This window comes from Uranotaenia lowii, chromosome 2 (genome assembly GCF_029784155.1).
Source record: "Uranotaenia lowii strain MFRU-FL chromosome 2, ASM2978415v1, whole genome shotgun sequence".
Taxonomy (NCBI): domain Eukaryota; kingdom Metazoa; phylum Arthropoda; class Insecta; order Diptera; family Culicidae; genus Uranotaenia; species Uranotaenia lowii.
The window spans coordinates 212,350,266-212,373,271 of record NC_073692.1 but is presented as its reverse complement, the minus strand read 5'-3'; the positions used below and the strand labels follow the sequence as shown (position 1 = coordinate 212,373,271).

The window sequence follows — 23,006 nt, the reverse complement described above, 5'->3', positions numbered from 1 at the left end:
TTGAATCACTTTTTGTTGGATAATGCTAATTTATTGTCTATAAACTACTATATTGAAGCAAACTGGCTCCGTTGGTTCACCCGAGAAGTTCTTCGCTGGGGATTATTTTTAAGTAGCCATAGCATGATAGGTAAACCAGAAACCACCGTTATTGCATTGGTCACTTCGGGACATCGGTTAGCTTGGGCTGGTCATTGGGCTGCAGATTCTGGGGCTGGGTGTCTGGGACCCGGGATTGGCCGGTGAGGTTGTGAATCCTACAGAAGAAATTATGAAATGGTCAAAAAATGGCTAAAATTAAAAAAAAAAATATTACCCATGCTTTTTGGTTTGCTTGGTTGCGGCCGGTACTATGGTGGAATCGGCATGTCGCTTCGGGACCTAGAGGAAACCAACAACTTTCCTGAAATTATGGGAAAAAATTGAATAAAATATACAGCAGAAATAAATGTTTTCAAACTTACCAAGAGGAGCGAAGAAGTTTTGATGTTTTCGGAAAGACTTGACCGGCAGTTTTGGAAAAGTTGTGTGCGTGCAAGTAGGATGCAAAACACAGACTGATTTTCTGGTGGCGCGAGTGAGAAGGACATCGCCTTCATCCCCAATTTTACATACTTTGTAGTTGTTTCAACGGAGAGGAACTTCAAAAACAGGAAGAACTGGGAAAGTATGTAAAATTCACCGAGTCTCCGAAACTCACCGTACGTAAAATGGAACGAACTTCAAAGTATGTACTTTTTACGGTTTCAGTATGTAAAAATTTCTTAGCGTGTATGTGGCTGTTAGTTTCACCATAACCCGTAGATAGCGCTGCGAAACAAGCGCCAAAATCAGTCTTCAGTGGTCAGTCTGGATATCTGGTGTCTGCGGTATAGGATAATAAAAGCAATACAGTAGTTTTTCGATTTTATCACTGTTCGATTTTTTTTAATACTCGCCAAATTCAAGCTCGATTTTATCATGGTTATTGTTTCGATTTTGTCATGCTTTTTTAGAAATAATTCAGAAACCATTTCCAGAACCTTAATTTTTTTTCAAAAGCGTAGATCGTCTTTGTTCATGATATTTTTATGGTTTATGTTATGGTGTATTAGGTATTCAATAATATGAAAATGCCATTAAACTGCTTACTTTAGCTCTATAGTGTCATTTGGATAAAAAAAACATTTGTAATAATCAACATGTATTTTAACGTCACGCTAATGCTAGTGTTGTTGTTTGTGCTTGGTTGATCGCTCTAAAAAGTAAACTTTTTTGATACATAGGTGTGGGTGAATTTAAGCGTTTTTAATAAGAGATAAGTGTCTCTGATTTCTTTGTTTGATTTGTTAATTTGAATGGGTGGCGTGCGCAATCCTGACTGGGCAGCCTTTAGTATTGTCTGAATGGATAATTCTGGTTGGTCAAAATGAAATTCTGCTAGTTTTGCCTTTAAATATGTAAAAATTTCGAGAAACACACTTTAAAAGTCTAAGTTGAGAAAATTTTAAAATATTTTCCAAAAAGGTAAACTTTTTATTCTATCAAAGGTGAAGATTAAAATATTAAAATTTGCAGAAGAAAATTTTTGGATGCAGTTTTTTTAATTCTTTTTTAAAATCGACATAAAATACGACTGTTCAATTTCCATAAAAACTAAATAATTCACTTTAATTAGATGTAGACTATGAAATTGATATTCTACATGGTTTTTATTTCAAGAATAATCCTAAAATTGCTATATAAAAGAATAATTTGAACTGATATCGATCCTTAGTGTTAAGTAATCTTTGATACCTAATTACATCTTGTGCTCAAAATTTATTGATACAAAACGTTTCCACTAATGAAAATATTATAAATTATTGATTAAAGACAATAAAAATACTTTTTTCCACTTAAATTTTTTGTTTCGCCAAATTCACGGTTTCGCCATATTCACGGTGAAATTTTTTTGACCGTTATAAAATCGAAAAACTACTGTATAAAGTTTGTATAGGTCATATCATTAAGCCAATCCGTCATACTGAATTGTACATCTATTGCTTGATTTTTCTAACTTTTTAGAGAAACAAAAACGTTAAAAAACTACCTTACGAGGTGAGAAACTATGTCATCATCATTTTGCTATCATTAAATTATAACTTTATTACATTATATTAAAAAAAAATCAATAAGTTTTGTGGTATACAAATGTTGCATCTAGCAGTAGCTCTGCTGTTGCATGATGCCCCATATTGGTATTGTTATAATAAATGATGGTTTTATAAATTACGGTGATTGGAAATACAAGCATCTGTATGGATCTGTATTAGATAATCATTCCGAAGAAAAAAATCAAATACTACCAACATGAACAAAAATAAGTAAGTAAGTTGAGAGTCAAAAATCCATAGTAAATGAAAAAAAATCCATATTATAAAGATTGCCTTATTTATAATCTTAAATTCCAATGTTCGGCATCGCTAACTGGAAAGTTAGCGGCGCTTATTAGATCGCTATCTCGGTCAAAGTTAGCGATTGCTAATTAAAGCCGCTAAATGTTGCGTAAAAGTTATCGATCTATAATAAAGCGCTAATTGCTAATCGATAGTAGAAAGTTTTGAAAAAGATAAGCAAAACACAAATTTTTCAGCCATCTTGAATTATAATATTGACTAGGAAAGTTGTTAAATGAAATCAATAGGGGCAGTTTTAGAACTTATTTTGTAATATTTCTGTACATATCAGTTGCGTCAGTCCACTTTTAGTTTTAGTTAGCGTATTTGGTGGAAAGTAAAAGCAAAAAAATTGGAATCAAATTTTCAAAATATTGTCCCGCTTATTTTTTTGTTCTCTTTAGGTAGATGTTTTGTTTTGTCCGAAATAGTTTTTCATCTTTTTCGACATTAATACACTTCTTTTGTTCAGGAAATTTAAATTTTTCACAACTTTTTCAATTCTTTTATATTCAAAGAAGGCTTATGCTTAAGACATAAACTCAAGTGAAGGCAATTAAAAAAGATGCTCATTTCTATGATTCCAGTCAAAATCAAGATCGAATAGCTTCTGAAATAAATCTTTAACGAAAATTTAAATATCGGATCGGATTCAAAAATTTTAATCTGAATGATGCTGAATTTATGATCTATAAGTCTATGGCCAAATCACTTCAAAGAGTTAGCGTTCTTCAGTTAGCGGAACTAAAAATTAGCGGAACTTTCTATTCCGCTAGCTGAAGAAAAATGTAGCGAGAAAATTAATTCGCTAACCGAAAGTTAGCGGACTAATTAGCGATTAGCGGATTAGCGTTTTGTGCCGAACACTGTTAAATTACTGTTACTAAGAAAGTTATTCGAATATCTATGCAACAAAGACAATACAGGGATCAATCCCTGTAAGTCTAAAATGTGTCCAAAATGTGAACTAGTTTAGTGTATAGTAAATTTTTGTGCACAACGAAAAAGTTCAGTTTAAGGACTGGCGATATAAGAACTGTATCGAAAAGTCATAAGCAACTTTTAATACTAGTTAACTCAAAAAATGGGTGAACTTTTTTCTGTGTGCATGCAAGCAAATATGTTTGTTTACATGCTTAAAAAGTGTTGTGCAATCAATTTGTTCGGATTAGTTTTTTCATATTCGCTATGGTTCGTACTGATCTCGAAACTAGAAATAAAATTCTGCACACTTGATGTATTGAAAAGGATGTTACCTACAACAAAATCGCAAAACGGTTCAAAGTACACCACACAAGCGTGAAAAATATTACCGACAAATATGGCAACGAGTCGTCCTGGAAGGATCTGCCTAGATCCGGAAGAAAACCTGGTCAGTCCCAGTTCTATGCAAAAGTACACGAAATCGACAGACAAGGAGGTGGATGATGCCGACTGCAAGATTTCGATGGAAAAATTTGAGCAAAAGGTTCTGGTATGGCAAGCTATTTGTCCTGTGGTCTGCTGTCAAGTATTTTCTTCACAAATGGTACAATAAATGCTCAAGTTTACAAAGATGAATGCTTGAAAAAATTGATGTCCCACTATAAAAAGCACCAGTATCCTCCTCTCTTCTGACCGGATTTGGAATCTGCACATTACACCAAGCCTATACTGCAGTGGCTTTCAGACAATAACACCAATTCGTCGAGAAAAAGATCAATGCACCAAATTGTCCACATCCCCGACCAATTGAACGATACTGGGCGATTGTGAAGAAGATTTTTAGGAAGGAGGGGACAGTTTCTCAAATCATGAAAAAATTCAGGAAAAATTGGAAGGCTCAAAAACAAGCTTTATAACTTATAGCCCCGTTTAAGGTGTTTCAGGATTTCAAGTCTTCGTATTGTCATGCAAAAATGTAAAAATAGATAAGCTTTTTCATTATCAAGTGATGAGGTCAAAAAAGTCGTGAAAGCATATTTTGCCTAGCTTTCCAGATTCTCTTCCGGATTAAAAATGTTGGTATTCTGGTAGAATATATCGAATGGACAAGTATATTTTGAACCATGAATAGCGATTGTCTTGTTTTTTCTTAATACGTGAATCTGAATGAATATATTGTAGCCTTTAACTCTAAGATCAACAGCTGTTAAAACTTGAGTATTTTTTTCTGGTAAGTACACGTAAAGGTCAGAACCTAGATTGGATCAGTTAAGTTGGCATCAGTGCATTAAATATTTCAGTGTTGAATTGCATGTAAAGGCCATACAAATCTTTTCCAAAATCCTGTTAAAATACATACATTTATACCTACCTATACTGATCGTAAATTTTACCCGGTGCTCATTGCTTGGATTGAAAGCTTACAGTTGCCAAAAGCATACACACATTCGTTGACTTTCCGGTCATGTTCTTCTCATACATCGCTGCATGGACAGGTTATACACGAAAATCTCGTTACATTTACGATGCATCCCGCTGAAATATGACAAACAATACTGAAGCCGTGCCAAGCTACGCCAAGGGCTGTGAATCCTGATGGAATGTGTTAGGTAGTATGGCAGGTAGTAGGAACGTACAACGTAATCGTCATTTATTCCATTGCCTAACCAATTCACGTAGCCTCGATTGCTCAAACCCGAACCCTTCCAACTTGGTTCCGATCGATCAAATTTTATTATTATTAGATTTCAATCTCGTTATACATACTCATTCAAATCGTCGTTGTGGTTGGCTGGATTAGTGTGACGACGAGTTTGCAATTTGATTGACATTGCTCGAGGGGGTCATTCAGTTGGTTAATTTCGTGGCCACTTCCACGATAATTCGTAATAATGATATGATAGGCAACCGTACTCATTGAACGGGCTGTGAAAGAGAAAGGATGCATGAAACCTGTACTTATTATTTCAGAAACTGGAGGAGTTCAGAATTTATAATGCTTTATTGATTGCTTTCTCAATAAATTTTTGTTTAATTTAGTATATGATTAGTGAACGTTTAAAATGCTAGATTGTTATATTATTCTATTTTTTTATATTGAAATGTTTCTATGAAAGTTGTTCCCTCTCGGTTCCCATACTGATCATAAAAAAATGGGCAAGAAAGCATCAAGGTTGTTCGACGTAACCGAAAATCGTAGCAAAGAAAGTTTATGAGATCCAAGAGAAAGCATTTAGGTACTATATCCGGTCATAATTCAGTTCAAGCAACTGTCTCATTGATCAAACATAATGCGTACCTATGTACTACTGATTATATTTATTGTTGCGGAATTAAGTTGCGGAAATAACAAAAATCACAATGTTCGAAATACCTCGAAAAAAAAAATCAATCATCACAAAAAGTACGAAAATCAAAATCTTCTCTTAAAGAATAATTTTAAAACTAATTTTCAAATATACTGTGTTGGTAATCGACTAAATACTGAATTATTCAATGACTCAGAACCACGATTCATTAATAAAATATAAAAAAATCAAGTTTTAAAAAATTATTATAGTAAGAGGTTGGATTCAAAATCATGATATGGACACCGGGGAAAGAATCCGGACTTACCTTTCGAGCGAGGGATCGGAAACTGAATTCGGAATAAGAAATCTTAAGTAAATCGAAACCCACTGAGAATGTTAGTAAGAAGCTACAGACAACACAAAAACACAAAAACAGATGAAATTTCAATTTGTAAAAAAATCGCGCAAAGTAGTGAACTTTGAAAAATTCCAGTTAATTCAATTTTTGTTGCATCAAAAATCTGAAGACAGCAAAATGTTTTAATTTTAATAGATTTTGTAGTCATATTTTTTTCAAAACTCCACCATCGCTCAAACAGTATTTACTAGCAATCGAATGAAAAGTAGGTTTTTTAGACCACTTTTTCAAACTTTTTGTGACCATTTCATTAAAAAAAAATTAAAAAAATATTTCTTGTCTCCATGATGTAGGCATTAACTTCAGCTTTCATATGCATAAGGCAAATATTTTTTTTGGACGCGTAACATATGAACTACAGCAGTTTTTGTGAGGCATGTTTTTTCGGATTTTTTTTCTTTCATGCTGAATAACGAGAAAACTAGTAACTTCTGTATATAATGTTCTAAACATATTTTACTGACATTACAAGGTTTCTATTGATATAAGTTTTACATGAAGTTCATAATAATTCAAACGACCTAAATAGATTTTACTTTTGTGGTGTCAAAATGACACCAAAAGTCGGAAAAAGGAGTTTTTTTATCCAGGCTTCCAGGGTTCGTCCATAAAAAAAAGTAAAGATGCAATATTGAAGAACTTTTGAATTCATTTAGGGTCCCCGAAGAAATTTTTGTATTTTGAAGCTTCTGAAAAAAGTTACAAGCCTTCAAACTTGCAATGGTGTCAAAATGACACCCTAATGCGGATGAGGGTTAAAATCTACTGAAAGTTGATCGACGGTAAGAAAAGCGCCTGTAAACTGTAAGATTTCTAGAAACACACAGATATTTAATTAGATAATCCTCGCCACGAGCCAGTTGATCTGTCTAATTAGTGAATTATTTGTGGTGGCTCCAGAGAGTTAACTTATTTTTAAAAATTTAAAATGACGCTCAGAAAAGGGGTAGCCTTAATGACGGTACATTACTCCAAACCTAACATACGGAAAATTGTTGACCATGCTTGGGCGAAGAATACCGAGCCGAATGCCTTTTAACAAAAACTACATTAATGAAAAGTATAACATCATTTTACAAAATTTAAGAAGTAGTGAGTTGCAAAATTAATGAGAGATAAAATAAAAAAAATTGAATTTAATTTGTTATAAGAAGGATACCTACAATGTAAAACGTAATGAAAATCGAACAAAATAGACAAAGATGCCTGTTTTCAAAACCTTCCTAACTACTCTAAACTCTACTATGGAGGACATGGTGTCGCTACTGTTTGCTTAATAATTCTCATCCCTTTTGTGTACATCTTGCCAATCAGATTTATGTATAAAAAATTATCTAGTATTGTTTGTCAGATATTGGAGATTTGAACGTTTGGAAGAAGCTCGATTGTAGTGTAGCTTAAAATTGTGTATTTGCTCTAAACCTCTGAGCTTATTGCACAGTTAATAAGAAGCTACCTTAACAACATACAATCAAAGGGATAGAAATAAAGCTTCTCATAAGAATTGATGATTTCAAGCAATCTATTTATGTATTTCATCAAGTAATTTTAGAGATAATTGTACATATACTGAGTATACTGAACCCACTATTGAATTTTGCGTTTGTTCCAAAAAGTACCATCAGGATAACATCACCCGCGTCTTTTTGTCTGTGACCCCAATACTTTATTCAGTGATTCTTGTTGCCGGAAAATTGAAACCATTCTTGGTGCGGGTATACTCAACGCTACAATCAATTTCCCTCTTCTGCATATTTCAGTGCCAGTAAAGCTCTTCCATCAACCCGTCGTCGTATTGAGCAAAATGCGAGATACCCACCTCAGTTAAAAATTGATGTTTTCTCACCCGGCCATGCCCTAAGATTGTGTTTCCGTTTTCTTCTCTCGTTCATTCAGCATCCAGACTGATCCGGAGACGAGTGCCATGTGCGGGACATCTGATGACACCAAGACGACTTTGGCTGAACAAAATTCCTACTCAGTGTGACGTAGTGATCGAATTTCCAGGTAAGCTGTCGACAGCCGGGTTCAATTTTCCAAGGGTGGAAAATGATTAGACTTTCCGTTCTTCCTTTTTCCTTTCCTGCCCCCCACGGAACATATTGTCCGATCAACAACGTGGCGGCTCCTTTTTCGCATTCAACAGAAGATGCGCCAGATGATGCATTACGATGGCTGCTGAATAAGATAAAAGCAATCCCACCAGAAGGTTTAGGACTGTCGGCCATGGTGAAAGCACACGATAGTACAAAAAGGACCGCATTTTATGTGACAGCTCCCATGAATGTGTAAGTTTTTTTTATTTTTCAAGTTGTAGAGAAAATTTTAGGTTGCGCAAATTTATTGATATGCTTTTTTGAATGTGACCATCGTCCATCACAGCTTGGTTTCTGGAAACATATTGAGATAGGCATTTAATTGTTAAGTTCTTAAACCTACCGTTACTAAAATTTTAAATGTTTGGAATTGCTTGTATACAACTTTATTTAAAACCTCCGGGTCTGTACTTCCGCAACGGTTTTACGATAACAAAAACCACTGAGGATTGTTTTGGTTAGAGCCTCACAGCCCAGCTTTACAATTCCCGAATCAATTTTCTGTCGCATCGTTGACCGGAGGAGTTTTCCCCAATTCTCGGAAGATTGTCCTTTTGCGAGTTGGGGTGGTGAAAATCTCACTGTCAGCCTACCCCTAGCTCGGTGGTTGTGGACGATGTAATTCAGCGATAGTGTCAGCCTTATGGTGTTATCGGCCCATAGGGAAAATTTATCGGATACTCAGAATCACTGTATTTGTCGGCAGAAGCTTGTCGTCTACCAGAACAAATCCACAAGGTTATGGATATGGAACATTATGGACAATGAAATAAAAATCAAGATTAGCCGATTGTATGGATTGTATGGCGCGAAAAATTGTTTTATGAGTGTTTCAAAAGATTTGCGAAAAGACATATGTACCTCTGTTAAACAGCCAATAACTTTTTTGCGTAATAAGATACGAAGTTATGGTCTTGAACTAAGTTGTCCAACGGAAAATTTCCTTCAGGAATTTTATAAATTGGCACAAAAACTGTCAGCTTTCTCAGTTCCACAGAAGCAACAAAAATTATGTTAATTTTTCAGTACGAAATATTCAATTTTCCCATACAAATCTAAAAGTTCAAATTTACTTATGTAAACGTTGCTTAAAAATTCTACAAAAAATCATTAATGAGTTTTGGACCAAGACGAAGCTTTTTAGATCCCAGGGTTTGAGAAATTCAAAAATGACCCCAAATCGACTCAGTCTCCCAGACAACCATTTGGTGGATATTTCGAATTAACAACACAAATATACGTGTAAACCTATCGTATAGAATGCAGCAAAACCAGTATATACGTATCAGGCCCGTGCGAAGGGCCCGTCCATGGGGAGGGGTGGGGGGGTTGAAAATCAAATTTGGCTAAAAAATATAACAATACAAAAAATAGATTCTTTTCTTTTTTCAACTGGAAGGTTGATTAAAAAATTCCGCTGTAGTATTTTTAATTTGAACAAAACATATTTATTTAATCGCGATTAAAAATGTGAATTTTCGATAACCGAAAAAAAAACAATTTTGAACTTTGGAGAATTTATTCAATGATTGATGGTTTAATTCAATTTGATAAAAAGAAGAATATATCTATTATTATTTTAAAAGAAATGCTGGGAAATGGGTGATTTCGGGAATGATCAATGGTGACACTGATATAAAATTAAAAATAAGACGTTCCAAGTTTTGTTGTAAATATTGAAAGAACAAAGCAAAAATAAAGCTAGGTAACATTTCGCATTAAAATTAAGTTGAAAGTTGCTACTTCAAATCATTTTTCAAATATTTCATGAATAATAAAAAATCATCAGCGATTCATAACACACGATTTTATATAGAAAAAAAAATTAATGAAAAGTTTTTGAATTTTCAATCACATGTTTCAAAGTTAACAACTACAAGCTCTGAATATTTTGTCACTTTAGATTGGGTCCTGAAAAGAACAGAAGATTCTTTTCTATGTTTTTCTTATTGAAAATTATGATTTAAGGGCTCTTGTGTCAAGTACACGAAAATTCAGAATTAAAAAACAAAGACAAATTTATTAAAATTATATCTAACATTTAGTTTGACTAAAAACTCGGCAAGTTAATTAAAGAATTGTAAAAAATTGTAAAAACTGTACTTCAAAATTTGGTAAATTTATTTGAAAATTTAATCAAAATATGAAAATGAAAAATATGAGTTTCTTTTAAAAATTCAGGATTTTTTTTAATAAACCCGTTTTACCATAAGAATTTACACAATTTAATTGATGACTCAAGGCAACAGCATTTCGGTGTTTTTTAAATGATTGATTTGGTAGATTTTAGCGTCCTAAACTCGATTTATTATCAAATTTGGTCGAACTAAGTTTTGGTGATAAGGAAATTTAAAATATATCAGAATTAAGTACAATCAAACATTGATATCTGTTTAACCAAAAACCTACATATATGAAAAAAAAACCTGATTATGATTCTGTTTATCATACTTCATCCCATTAAGGAATAATATTCTGATGAAAATAATGCATAATCTAAAAAAGTAAAATTCAACAATTTAAAAAAATGGAAAGTTTTCATTACAAGAATTTTTTTTAATTACTGCAAAAAGTGTAAAAAAATTTGATTTCATTTATCATATTTGTTGAAACCTGCATAAAACTTACCTAAATGCTTAAAAATACCTAAAATTCAGTTTTGTTTAAAACTCCTTAACAATTTGATAAATACAAAAAGAGTTAAAAAAACATAAAACTTCTGCAACTTTTTTCTTGAGGAAAGTTGAAAATTCTATTTAAAACTATTATTTTCAAACTATATGTTTTTGATTTGAGTTTTTGTATAAAAAGTGCAGAAATTTCTCAAATACTTTTTACTTATTTCCAAAAGTCATGTCAATATCAAAAGCTGATAGAAATATTGCATATTCTGAATCAGGGTATCAAAATTAGTCGATATTACTTTTTTCATTCATTGCACCTCAGACAAATGTCAATTTTGTGGCCTTGCGTAAATTATGTGTTGTGTTGAGCATTTAGAAGAACAAAAAACACAAAATTAAATTTAGTCTGAAATTGGTTTCTTGAAAATATTTCATATCAGCATAAATTGCGTGGTAGCCAAGATGGACGTGTGGGTTATTTTTTTTGCCACAACCGCGGCGCTGCCGTAAACCCAAGGTGGATTGAATACATACAATATTTTATATCAGCATAACATTTGTAAAGATATAAACGATTTTTTTCAATTAAAAAATGGTTCGTTTCAAACTGTGTTGTTATTTAGTTACACTTCTTAATAAAAACCCAATCTGAAAATGACGTAGGATTTTTGTGTGTCAAGTTTTGAGTTCCTATACAAAAGATTAATTGAATTGCAATTTAGAATCACAGTTGGTTTCAATTCTGAAACGTCGAATAGTTTCGTTGATCTGTCGTAAAAATATCTTAAACCAAGGGTGATTTAAAACTAAATTCCACCGGAGGCGAGAAAAATTTCTTATCAAGTAATTTTCTGTTACTACGGTAAAAAATTTACTTGGAAAAAATCTTCATGGGGGGGGGGGGTTTAATCCCTAAACCCCCCCCCCCCCCCCCCCCGTTCGCACGGCCTTGATACGTATCATTTTGGAGGCCATATAGGAACATACAGAGGATTGTATTGAATTATGATTTGCACGATTGGTCATGCGAGTCATTTCCGACTACCCTGATTCTTTTTGGAATATACTATGACAATATACATCATCATATCGATGATTGAGGTTGTAATCTTGTAGGTCTTCGCTCAATATGTAATTGGGAATATCTTTATATACGACATTTTATGTAACAATATGGAATGTTTGACGACTTATTTGGTTGTTTTCTACGCTTTTTTCCGTCAGCTAAAAAAATAAGACTGTAATTTAAGCATATAAGTGTATAACAACAGTATCTTACAGTTTTCGGAGGCTTCCTGATCCCTATCGCAAATTTCCTGTGAATTTTTATTTTCATCGACAGGTACGATATTGGATACAGCATTGGCCTGGATTTCGGGTAGAAATGTTTTGCCGCCGCGCTCAATGTGAACACTCTGGGAAGAACTTTTATCACCAGCAGATACCTTGGTACTTTTGTATCGCTGAACTAATCGACTGTAGGTACCACTCTTCCGACATTTTATATTTTTTCTTTTTAAAATATAATCTCTCATTTTAGCAATCTTGTTTGATAGAAAAATGTACTTTCTGCTAAGATCTAACACCTGGTTGTTATGATAATATAAATCGTATTTCATGTTAAAAAAATCTTAATTTCGAATTATTTTATACATAGCACAACAAAATCTGTCAAACACGGCTGATCATCGTGTATCGGTCGTTTCACGGATTTTTTTGCGAATTGCCGTACACAAAGGTCGAGTTCATATGTACATAAATACGAGTCTCTCTTCTTGTCGTAATAAAATCATGCATTGCATTTTAATACGATAAAGGATATGCAAGGGCCGCACATTGTAGGTGCAGATATACGAAAATGAGTTTAAATAACATTCTATACGATATAATCTGTGAAATAATATACGACTTCTGGTTGTCTGGGCTAGTGTCTGAGTGAATCTCTGAATTGAGATTCATAAGAATCGTAAAATCACGACAATGGCGTCGTTGGTAGAATAAGTACAGAGAGCGCAGATTGGCAAGGCTGCTGCTATGAAACATTTGTTGCTGATTCGGCCTCCAGTAGAAAGACGGATTGGCAAAAGGAGCGCAGATTTCCAAAGGCTGCTGTTACGAACAAAATTGTTTCTGATTTGGTCCCCAGAAGAAAACGGATTGACTTAGGAAGCGCAGATTTTGAATGTTGCTGCTGCTGATTGTTTATTATGATTTGGCCTTCCGTTGGAAAAAGACAGAATTGGCTTTTGAAGCGCAAATTTTAAAGGCAGCTTCTGCTGATTGTGTGTGTTGATTTGGCCTTCCGGTGGAAAAAGACGGAATCGCTTTGGGAGCGCAGATTTTAAAGGCTGCTGTTGCTGATTGTTTGTTATGATTTTGAAAAGACGGAATGGCTTTAAAAGCGCAGATTTCTAGGACTGTTGCGGCTGATTGTTTGCTTTGATTTGGTCATCCGCTGAAAAAAGACGGAATTGGCTTAGGAAGTGCAGAATTTTAAAGGGTGCTGCTAACTGCCGATGATTGTTTGTGTTGATTTGGCCTTCCGGTTGAAAAGGACGGCATTGGCTTAGGAAGTGCGGATTTTTAAGGCCACTGTCGCTGATTGTTTGTTTTGATTTAGCCTTCTGGTTGGGAAGGCTTTTTTTCAAGAATACTATCGAATTATTCCAGCTCTCGTTAACAGGGACAGAGTGATAAGAAAAGCACAGTTTGGAAAAACTTTTGCCAAAAAAGGTTTCGGTTTGTTTCGGATCTGGTAAACAAAAACAGAACGACAGGAAACGCACAGATTGGGAAGGATTTTGTGAAGAATATTTTCGGATTGGATGAAGAATATTCAGAAAATAAATAAAATTTTAAGATTTGAAAAGCTTTGGCTGGAAATGGAATGTAGAATTGAGATGAGGAATATTTGAATAATAAAATTTTGTATTTGAGAAAAACAAAAGTCAGTAAATAAAGATTCTATTGAGAATAGAGCTGAGAAGGAATGTAGAGATGAGATGAAGGATATGAAGAAATTGAATAAAATTTGTAGGATGGAGAATAAAGATGTGAAATATGGAATAAAAACTAAGGCTGTTTGGTAAATTAAATTTCGTTTTAGAGAAAAAAAACAAAAATCGAAGGGCAAATAGTTTCAATTGAGAATACAGGTGAGGAGAAATGTAGAGATGAGATGAAGATTATGTAGAGAATAAATCAAATTTAACAAACATTACAATAAAACAATAAGTAGATGTATTCGGCAACACTGAAGTTGAACAAAATAAAATAAATAAACTTCTATGGCAACGTTTGTTATTTCGGCAACACAAGACATAACAAACAAAACAAAGTCAGTCATTGATCTATTCTTGTGAGTGACAGACGTGTTTGAGTGAATTACTTATTAACGCTTAAGCTCTTTTGCAACATTTGAGTTAATAGTTTCATTTATTTCGTCAGAAAATTGCTCTTTATGGATTACGAAAGAATTCAATATACAAAGTTCAAAGTCGGAGTGACAGTGCGCGTGCTTTGAATTTCTATTCAATTATGAACGGTACTGTATGTATTTATTCGTAATATAATAAATAAGTAATGAATTTAAACCAAAACTTATATTTCTTTTATCGTTATCATACACCTCATTTCCTACAAGAATGTCTAAACTGTTTTTTGTTTTAAATAATCAAGCCTTTAAGTGAAATTATTAGTCATTGAATCTATACTAGGCATATTGATTTTCAACCAAAACTATCTGCCTTCATCTGTTTAGCAGCATTTCAACCTGGTATCAACCTAATTTGCGCAGCCATAAATAATACCGTAAGGGCAGAAATGAGAAATGTCGTTCTGCACTAATGCAAGTTTCATCAACCCATTTTCTCCATCCGAAACGAAGAAAGTGCCTATTCATTCGCATACATAAATATGTAGACACCTATGTATGTATTTATAAATGTTGCATTTTGTTTGTGTTTCTCATTTTTCTCCTCGACCATCCTCATCGTTATGATCATCATCATCGCGTAACACCGCCGCCCGCCATCATCAACAATGAATGGCAACCGTTGATGGTGGGATGTGGGGGTTGGAGAGCAGATTGTTCAAGGCAGCCGAGGAAGCCCGCCTTCCCAAACGACTCCGGTCGGATCTTGGCGGAGCTCTGAAGGAGTTCACCAAGCGGGAAAGCCACTGCTTTGCTCAAACCAAAGACAACGAAGGTGCGAACACGCTATTCACCTCCCAGGAACGGCAGTGGTTGGTTTTACAGGTAAGTTGGTGGAAGACCACCTCTAGACATACTGTAGCTAGATAGATACCTATGAAAGAATGTTTATACGAATAGGTAAAACACAAAAGCAGGTATAGGTAGTACGATGTTATGGTTTATCGTCCTTTAGTGGGACGGAAATGACGCTCTGTTTGGGTGCTGGATTTGAAACATGATTCAGAAGTTCTGAATTAGATATGCCAGCCAACAAATAATTTGCTTGTTCTTATGGCCACTTCTTGTTGGAAAGGTTAAATCTTAGATGTTATACCTATGTATGTATTTAAAATGCGAATGTACCTATTACTTACGTATCCTTTTTATTTGAATTTGTATCTTTTGTATCATAGCTTCGAATCAACACTTAAAGGCCCAAGCTAAAAAAGTGGGTTCTAATAATTCAATATTATCCAATTTTAACTAAACGAATTTCAACTTTTTGAATTACTTGAATTGTGTAGTTTTAGCACTGACCATACTGACTGGACACTCGATTTCGTTTTCTGGATAATTTTTCCAACAGTACGCAATGTCGATTCCAGAGTGCGCATCGATCGATTTGAAGAAATGCTATCCCAGTTAGGAAATGCCACCTAACTTTAGAAAAAAAAACACGCAATTTCTACGAAAAAATCGGGCTAAACAGTACCATTTATCCTACAGGGCATTTTTTGTCAAATTTTTCAGATTCGCCACCTGCCGTCGGTATTGCGAAACTGCTAAATCTGACAACAAAAAATTAGACAGAAAATGGTTGAATTTTTGTTCTAAGTGTCATGTCAGTGTGGTCAGTGGTTTAAGTTTGTAGAACTGAAGGGAGCGGTACACGATTCAGCAACGCATTAAAATTATTGAAATTCCTAAAATTGGGACATTTCTCGGTCGTCATCAGGCGCCTAGTCGGACAGCACGCAATATCAAAATTGGTGTAAAAATTTGAGCTGTTGAGACAAATCTGTGATGTAAAAATGCAACCCGTGTATTGCTTTTGTAGCTTAAAGTGTTGAAGAAAACCCACGGCGCACACAAGAGTACGTAGAAGAAAAATGGGCCAAAAATATTGTTTAAGTTTAAAGGCGATAAAAGCGTTTATTCTGACTTATTAAACGTAATTCAGGTCTTTTAATCAATTTTTATTCATTTTGTTTTTTCCATAATTTTTATTTGATTTTTTTTAACATTCATATGACATGATACTAGAGCTTTTCCAGGTAAAAAAGTTATTCAATAAAAAATCCTCTATTTTCTCAACTTGATTGTAATCGTGATTTAACAATTGAAAATGTATGAGGAGAATATAAACATTACTAAACTTTAAACTTCACTAACAATTAGGGTAACGGACTTATTTTGGACCAAAGGACCTATTTTGGACCACCTTGTCTAGCGTCTAACAAAGCAACTAATCATGGAATTTTTAAACAAATATAATTCAAACCCGTGCACTTAATCTAATGCACTCATTTTTTCATAATTAGTTGCTTTACAAGAGAACTAGACAGGACAGGACTTGAACCCACATCTTGCGCCTCTCCGGGGCCCATGTATTAACATTCTACTACAGGAGACCAACCTGGCGTATGAATATTATACTGGTTGAGTGTCGATGTCTATCGGAATGAATGGGGATTCATTTCTCTACAAAAAAAGTTTCGCTGACTGAATGTTTGAGTCAAGACCCATCTCTGGGTCGCAGTTTAAAAATTTGTAGCAACGTTTTTCGAATTTACTGAAAACTGTCAGATTTTAATCAGATTGACCAACATTTTCAGCAGGTTGGTGTACATTTCTGGTACCCCTCACGTAGCCACAGGAATAACGAAATCGTTAAGCACTCTTGTCGCCCATATATTTAAAATCAAAGTAAAATTAGTTACGACTCAGCCATTTTCAAATGATTATAAGTTTTTACATAAAGGAGGATTAGTCGACGAACTGTAATACTTTAAAAGTAAGTGCCCCGCATTCAAAATGCGATGGACATTATCAAATCGAATTATTTTTAAGCATTTGGTGCACAAACCAACTTGCACTTTCGAAGACTCAAATAGGATAAGGAATATACAGAATTTTAGCAAACAGGACAGAAATGAAATTTTTTTGAACTGGTTTTACGAAATTTGATAGTCAAGTAAGTTTTGATTTAACGAATTATTTTTTGCTATTAACCAGTCTCCCTTTTTTAAATGAGAGGGTCGCATAACAATTTAATGTACAAATTTCTACTGATATTCATCAAATTTCAAACAAAGAAGGGTTTGATTTTTAAAGATTGTTCATTAAATATAATGAATTCTTCATTAAACAATACGGGAGAAAGGGTGTTCTCTTACATAATCAATATAAAACGATGTTAAGTGATTTTCATCAAATTGGGTCCAGACACTTTTTTAGTAAATTAGAAAATATTGACAAAAAGAGATGATCAACAAAAGACATTCAATAAAAAACACTTTCTAAAAAAATAACAATAAAATCTAGCATAAGTCAAATAAGGCCGACACAAATTTCAAATCTTTCTTTTGTCACTCGGAGTTAAATAATCGCGAGGGGGGATATTAAAATATAATGCAAAAAAGCTTGTATGCAACAAAATTGCATATTATATCATTGCACAAAACCTATAAATCATATAATTTCTTATAGAAAAAAATCAATTGTATCAAGAATACAAAAAGTGATAAAACAACCATCTTCAAGAATTTCTTTTTTACTTTCGTAATCTTTCGGGTATTTGATAGATTCTTCAGATAGATACTTCAAACTTTATTTATTCCCCTTCTGGTTTTTTGAAAATTTCGAAGGGAAGAGGGGGGTGACAATAGAAGAAATTGATATTTGTTCCGGCTTAATCGGCGGTTGCAGAAGGACTATGACAAAAAACTTTTGTTGATGGTGCACTGGGTAAGATATCAGGCTGGTAAGCCGAGATGAAATGTTGCTGTGCGTTCGATTCTGTCTAATTTTTTGTATGAATTATCCAACAGGATGAAAATCCCATAAAATTATTATCTGGTTTGTTACTTTAATTTATCGGCCTTATCGGTGAAAAGTGATGTCCTTCAATCCATCTATAAAAATTCATAATCTTTAGAGCAACATCTTTTGCCGAACAACGTTCGCTTACCAGAAGAAGCTCTTCTTGTAGACGATCTGATCTGTTTCAAGTTTGCTGAATACCGAATCAAAACAATCGATTTCTTGATTCGTTATTCACGAATGAAGTGGAGTGCTGTCAAATCGAAGAAACTACGCCGCTAATACAGAACGAGGCGCATAATAAAGCAATGTCGTTGCGCCAGCGCATGAACATAAGGTAATGATCGATATGAAACATTTCAATGAGGTCGCTGTTTCTTAATCACTGTTAGAAGTTGGATGGAGCACGATATTTATACAATCCGAAGATTTTATATACGACATAGCTAATTCACGTGCACGTTCTATGCTAAAATTTTTGAGCAATCTTGGAGTTTTTGTTAACATTAACGAAAGTTATCGCTCGGTTGAATGTGCATTGGATTTTAATGTTTTGTTGTTCTACACTGTCCTTTACGGCATATTGCTTAACCATCGTAGAATAATCAAATTCAAATTAGGCAGCCCCAGATACCCGGAGTGGTTTGACGCTGACACAATACGCCTCTTAAAGGACAAACGAAGGAAACATAATCGATACCGTAGAACTAAAACTCAGTCTGATAAAACTGCATATCGAGTTGCGGTGAATGCATTTAAAAGCCTGCATAGAGCTCAGCGATGTTTGTACTTTGAAAATCTTCAACGAAATATTCAAACTGAACCGGAACAATTGTATAAGTATTGTAACTCCAAACGAAAATCTTATTTAATACCGAAAAATGTTTCGTACTGCTCTAAAAATGCAAACAATTTAGAAGGGGCTTCTGAACTATTTGCAAAATATTTTCAAAGCGTATAGGGTAAAATACCTAGATTTCGACAGTTTTGGCTTGATTTGTCAGAATAACCATGTAAATAAACTATTTGACTAAAGTTTTTCATTTCAAATGTGATTGGTTATATGAATCAGATTTTTTTCTTCATTCTCTACCTTTTTTATTGATCAAAAGTTTCAAAACAACGTTTTTATTAGCCTCTCGATGATCTAGTTTTCGACATTCAATTTTAGTTTTCGTCACAAAAAGTTTTGGTTTTCGACAAGCATATTTCCACCTCCTTTGTTAGCTCAGCAATATGAATATTTGCGTATTGGAATTGCTTGTCTACTTCACGGCGTTTTTTACACCATGGAAACAGTATAAACATACAGAAGAAGATGGGTGTCGAAAAATAGATTATTGGGAGAATTTTTAGCGCTAGTTTTCGACAGCTCAAAAAACAGTTGAAATTTCATTCAATGTTAGCAAAAATATTTAATAAATTACCGAAAAGATTGATCTCAGAACCTTAATCTTTCCATTGATTCCTTTTATGTTGCTTTTAATCAAATAAAAGGGGTGTTTTTCGTGATTCAAACTCATTCTTAGTTGGTCGTTGGAATTGAATTTCACAGGTGATTTAGAATGTTACTTTTAAATTATTTATTTACAACTATTCAATAACTTATTTAGAGGAATTTTTATATTCAAGGTATACTAAAGTGGGAGAGCAAAAATAGAAAAATATGAAGATAGATAGCTTGAGCCACCAAACAGAAAGATAAGCCTTTCCTTAAAATTTTGTCGAAAACTAGCTCCTGTCGAAATCTAGAGTATCTACCCTACTGCTCGAATTCCACCGGAACAGATCTCGAGTATGAGCTTTCGGTGAATGTTATTCCCGAGCTGGCAATATCGATAACAGACGTCAGAAGGAAAATTTCAATGCTTGACGAAGCTAATGGCAGCGGTCCTGACGGTTTAACTTGTTATGAATGCTTTGCCGTAGACGGAGCTACGAAATGAATAACGCTCGAAAACTTTAAATTTGAGTTTAGTTTATAATTTTTTGCAAGATTTTCACCCACATTTCCCCCATAGCATTTTCATTCAAATTCTATATCACTTAAGGCATTCTCCATGAAGGCGCTGCAGCGCACTGAGTGGCCACGAAGCTTTTCATCCTCCGCCTTGGTGTGGGCAAACCTCCTCTCGCCGCCTCCGGCATCATGCCCCAAATGAATTTACCGATGCCTCCGCTGGTACGCCGACCGCAATGCAGTCGAGCAGTGCCGTAGATGATGAATGGCCCAATGCCACAGTCGATTCGACGATAGCAGGTGTAGTTGAAAAGTGCGGTCGCAACTTCCGATGACAGTAAGTGGCCAAATGCCACAGTTGATTGCACCACTGCAGGTGCAGCCGAGAAGTGCAGTTGAAGCTGCCAATGATGATATGTGGCCCGATGCCACAGTTGATGCAACGACCGCAGATACAGTCGAAAAGTGCAATTGAAACTGCCAAAGATGATATGTGGCCCGATGCCACAGTTGATTCGGCGACCACCGATGCAATCAGAAAGTGCAGTCGCAACTGCCGATGATGATACGTGGCTAAATGCCACCGTTGATTACACCACTGCAGGTGCAGCCGAAAAAATGCAGTCGCAACTGCCGGTGATAGTAGATGGCCCAAGGCCACAGTTGATTCGACGAACACAGGTACAGTCGGAAGTGTAGTCGAAGCTGCCGATGATGCTGATTGGCCAAATGCCACAATTGATTGCAGCACTGCAGGTGCAGCCGAAGGGTGCAGACGAGACTGTTGATGAAGATGAGTGGCCAAATGCCACAGTTGATTCCAGGATCGCAGGTGCAGCCGTAGAGTGCAGTCGAAGTTGCAGATGACAATAAGTGGCCAGATGCCACAGTTGATTGCACCGCTGCAGGTGCAGCCGAAAGGTGCAGCTGAGACTGTCGGTGAAGTCGAATGGCTAATTGCCACCTTTGAAGTTGCCAGCGCGGGCACGTTGTGGCCGAGGCGAGGCAAGCAGTTGCGGCCGAGAGTTCCGGTGATGCTGAATGGCTAAATGCCACCTTTCCTCCGGCGATCGTTGCGGGAATCGATGGAAATTTCTTCCCCGAGCCAAAGGTGCTGACAATTTAATTGGAAAAAGAAGGCCGCCTGTGTTAAACAAAAGGCGTTTGTCAGAGAATAAGGTTTGCAGGCTTTTTTCCGAAAGTGGCGTCTTACCTGAGCGACCCTCTTGTTCTTCTTTTTCTTTTCCGCAGTCGTGAGCTTCCTTCTTGCTCGAATTTACCTTTTTAGGTGAGCGTGGGAAAACCTAGAGGCCGTTTATAGAATGGTATTAGCTCTAAACCATCAGTTTCATATGGTGTCTCACCTTTCCGTGGGGCTCTGCCCTGTTAGCTTTTTCTGCGAGCACGCGCCGCGTGGCTGGTATGCGCCTTGTCGGAACTAAAACGAAACATTCGTTTTTTGTTAGTGTTACGGACCTTTGCCCGCTCGAATTCTAACATACCTTTTTCTTTCAGTTTCGTGCTGGGAACTGTCGTATGCGGGTTTCGGGTTTCTTTCCCGTTTAAAACACTGCCGCGCTACACTTCGCTCTCGTGGCGATCTTTTTTCTTCGCACCCGGAAATGATAATGACATTTCCCGGGTTTTCCACCTCACGCTAAACTTAGTATACTCGTGTATTCTACACGCCGAGTATTTTGTCGTTTGTTTGGGTAAATTTTAACGACACGCTATGATTTATCAACATGGGGATGGGTTTTTTGGTTGCCAAATTATCGTATCATATTATTTAGGACTAGAAACATCAAATGAAATTTAAATTGTAACACAACATTGCTGCTTAGGCAGAAATTTTCATGGATCATGGCAAGGATCCATGAAAATTTCAAAAACCTGCCACAAAGGAATCGATGGAGAAATTCGACTACACTCCAAGCAAACTTGGAGGCAAATCACCCACTAGAAAGGTGTAAAGCTCAATAAACAAATACATAATATAACGAAACTCAAAGCCATCAAGTCATGGCAAATATACATACATAAATAAACTCAAAGCCAACTGATTATGGCAGATTGTGTCGACAAGTACCAGCAAATCTGGCAAAATTGTCCATCGAATCCTAACAAAATACAACAATATTACTCCCACTTTAGCAGCTTTACAATAATCCTAGATCTAAAAGCCATTGAATTGAAGAATGACTGAGATCTAACAATTAGGATTTAAACGAAAATAATGTAAGTACTAGTTTACTGGTTAAAACTAAGCAACAGAAGTCTAGGGAGAGAGGGATTTAGTCCTCAAAGTCACGAAGAGCCCAAGATGGAGGTTTTACCGCGCCTCCAGGTCGCGTTCCTTTTGAATTTTCTTGGTGACCCCCTTAACAACTGTGCATGATCCGGTTTGTATGTTAACCGACGCGTCGCAGGTGACGTTTCACACCTGCGATTTGAACCGGAAGGTTCGTCATAATAGGTATTAGTCGAAATCGGTGAAGTCAAAATCAGTGTCGACAAAATCGGTGTAGTCGCAATCGGGATTTTCGAAATCGGTAGTGTCGAGATCGGTAGACATGATTGGGTAAGTCGAAATCGGTAAAGTTGTCAAAAATCCTTTTTGAGTTCAGTCTTGATTCGAATGTAAACTGCTGAGGTTAACGAATATCTCCTGGACGGCTCTGCAGGAGTCGCTTCGGCTCGCAGTAGATTGTGGTGATAACGCTTTGCGTGTTTTTTGTGCCGGGGACGACCTCGTTGACTACCTTGGGTAGCGGACATAGCTGAACTTAATGATTATTTCACATGGTAGCGACCATGTTCTGTTGTGACCACATTTGTGTGTCTTCTTGTATAAGTGGCTGATTAATTTGCTTAAAAAGTTCACTTAAAAATGGATCTAATAACTAACCAGTACTAATGCGTGCTACAAAACAAAGAATAACGAAGTGCGATACGATATATTAAAAAGAGCGATTATCAAATAATTCGACATACTAAGCATAACCACAAAATCTCATAAGTGTGAATGCTTCATTTAAT

At 35.5% G+C, this 23,006-nt stretch overlaps 1 protein-coding gene across 8 annotated transcripts in view; it reads left to right on the top strand.

Annotated features, from left to right (window-relative positions):
* The window catches only part of LOC129749946 (anoctamin-8-like), a 178,348-nt gene that overhangs the window by 43,462 nt on the left and 111,880 nt on the right, over positions 1-23,006 (top strand). For all 8 annotated transcript variants that reach the window (XM_055745093.1, XM_055745094.1, XM_055745098.1 and 5 more), the window contains 3 exons: positions 7,947-8,057; positions 8,197-8,338; positions 14,857-15,028. In XM_055745093.1, coding sequence (XP_055601068.1) covers positions 7,947-8,057; positions 8,197-8,338; positions 14,857-15,028 — 425 coding nt within the window. The remainder of the gene's footprint in view (positions 1-7,946; positions 8,058-8,196; positions 8,339-14,856; positions 15,029-23,006) is intronic.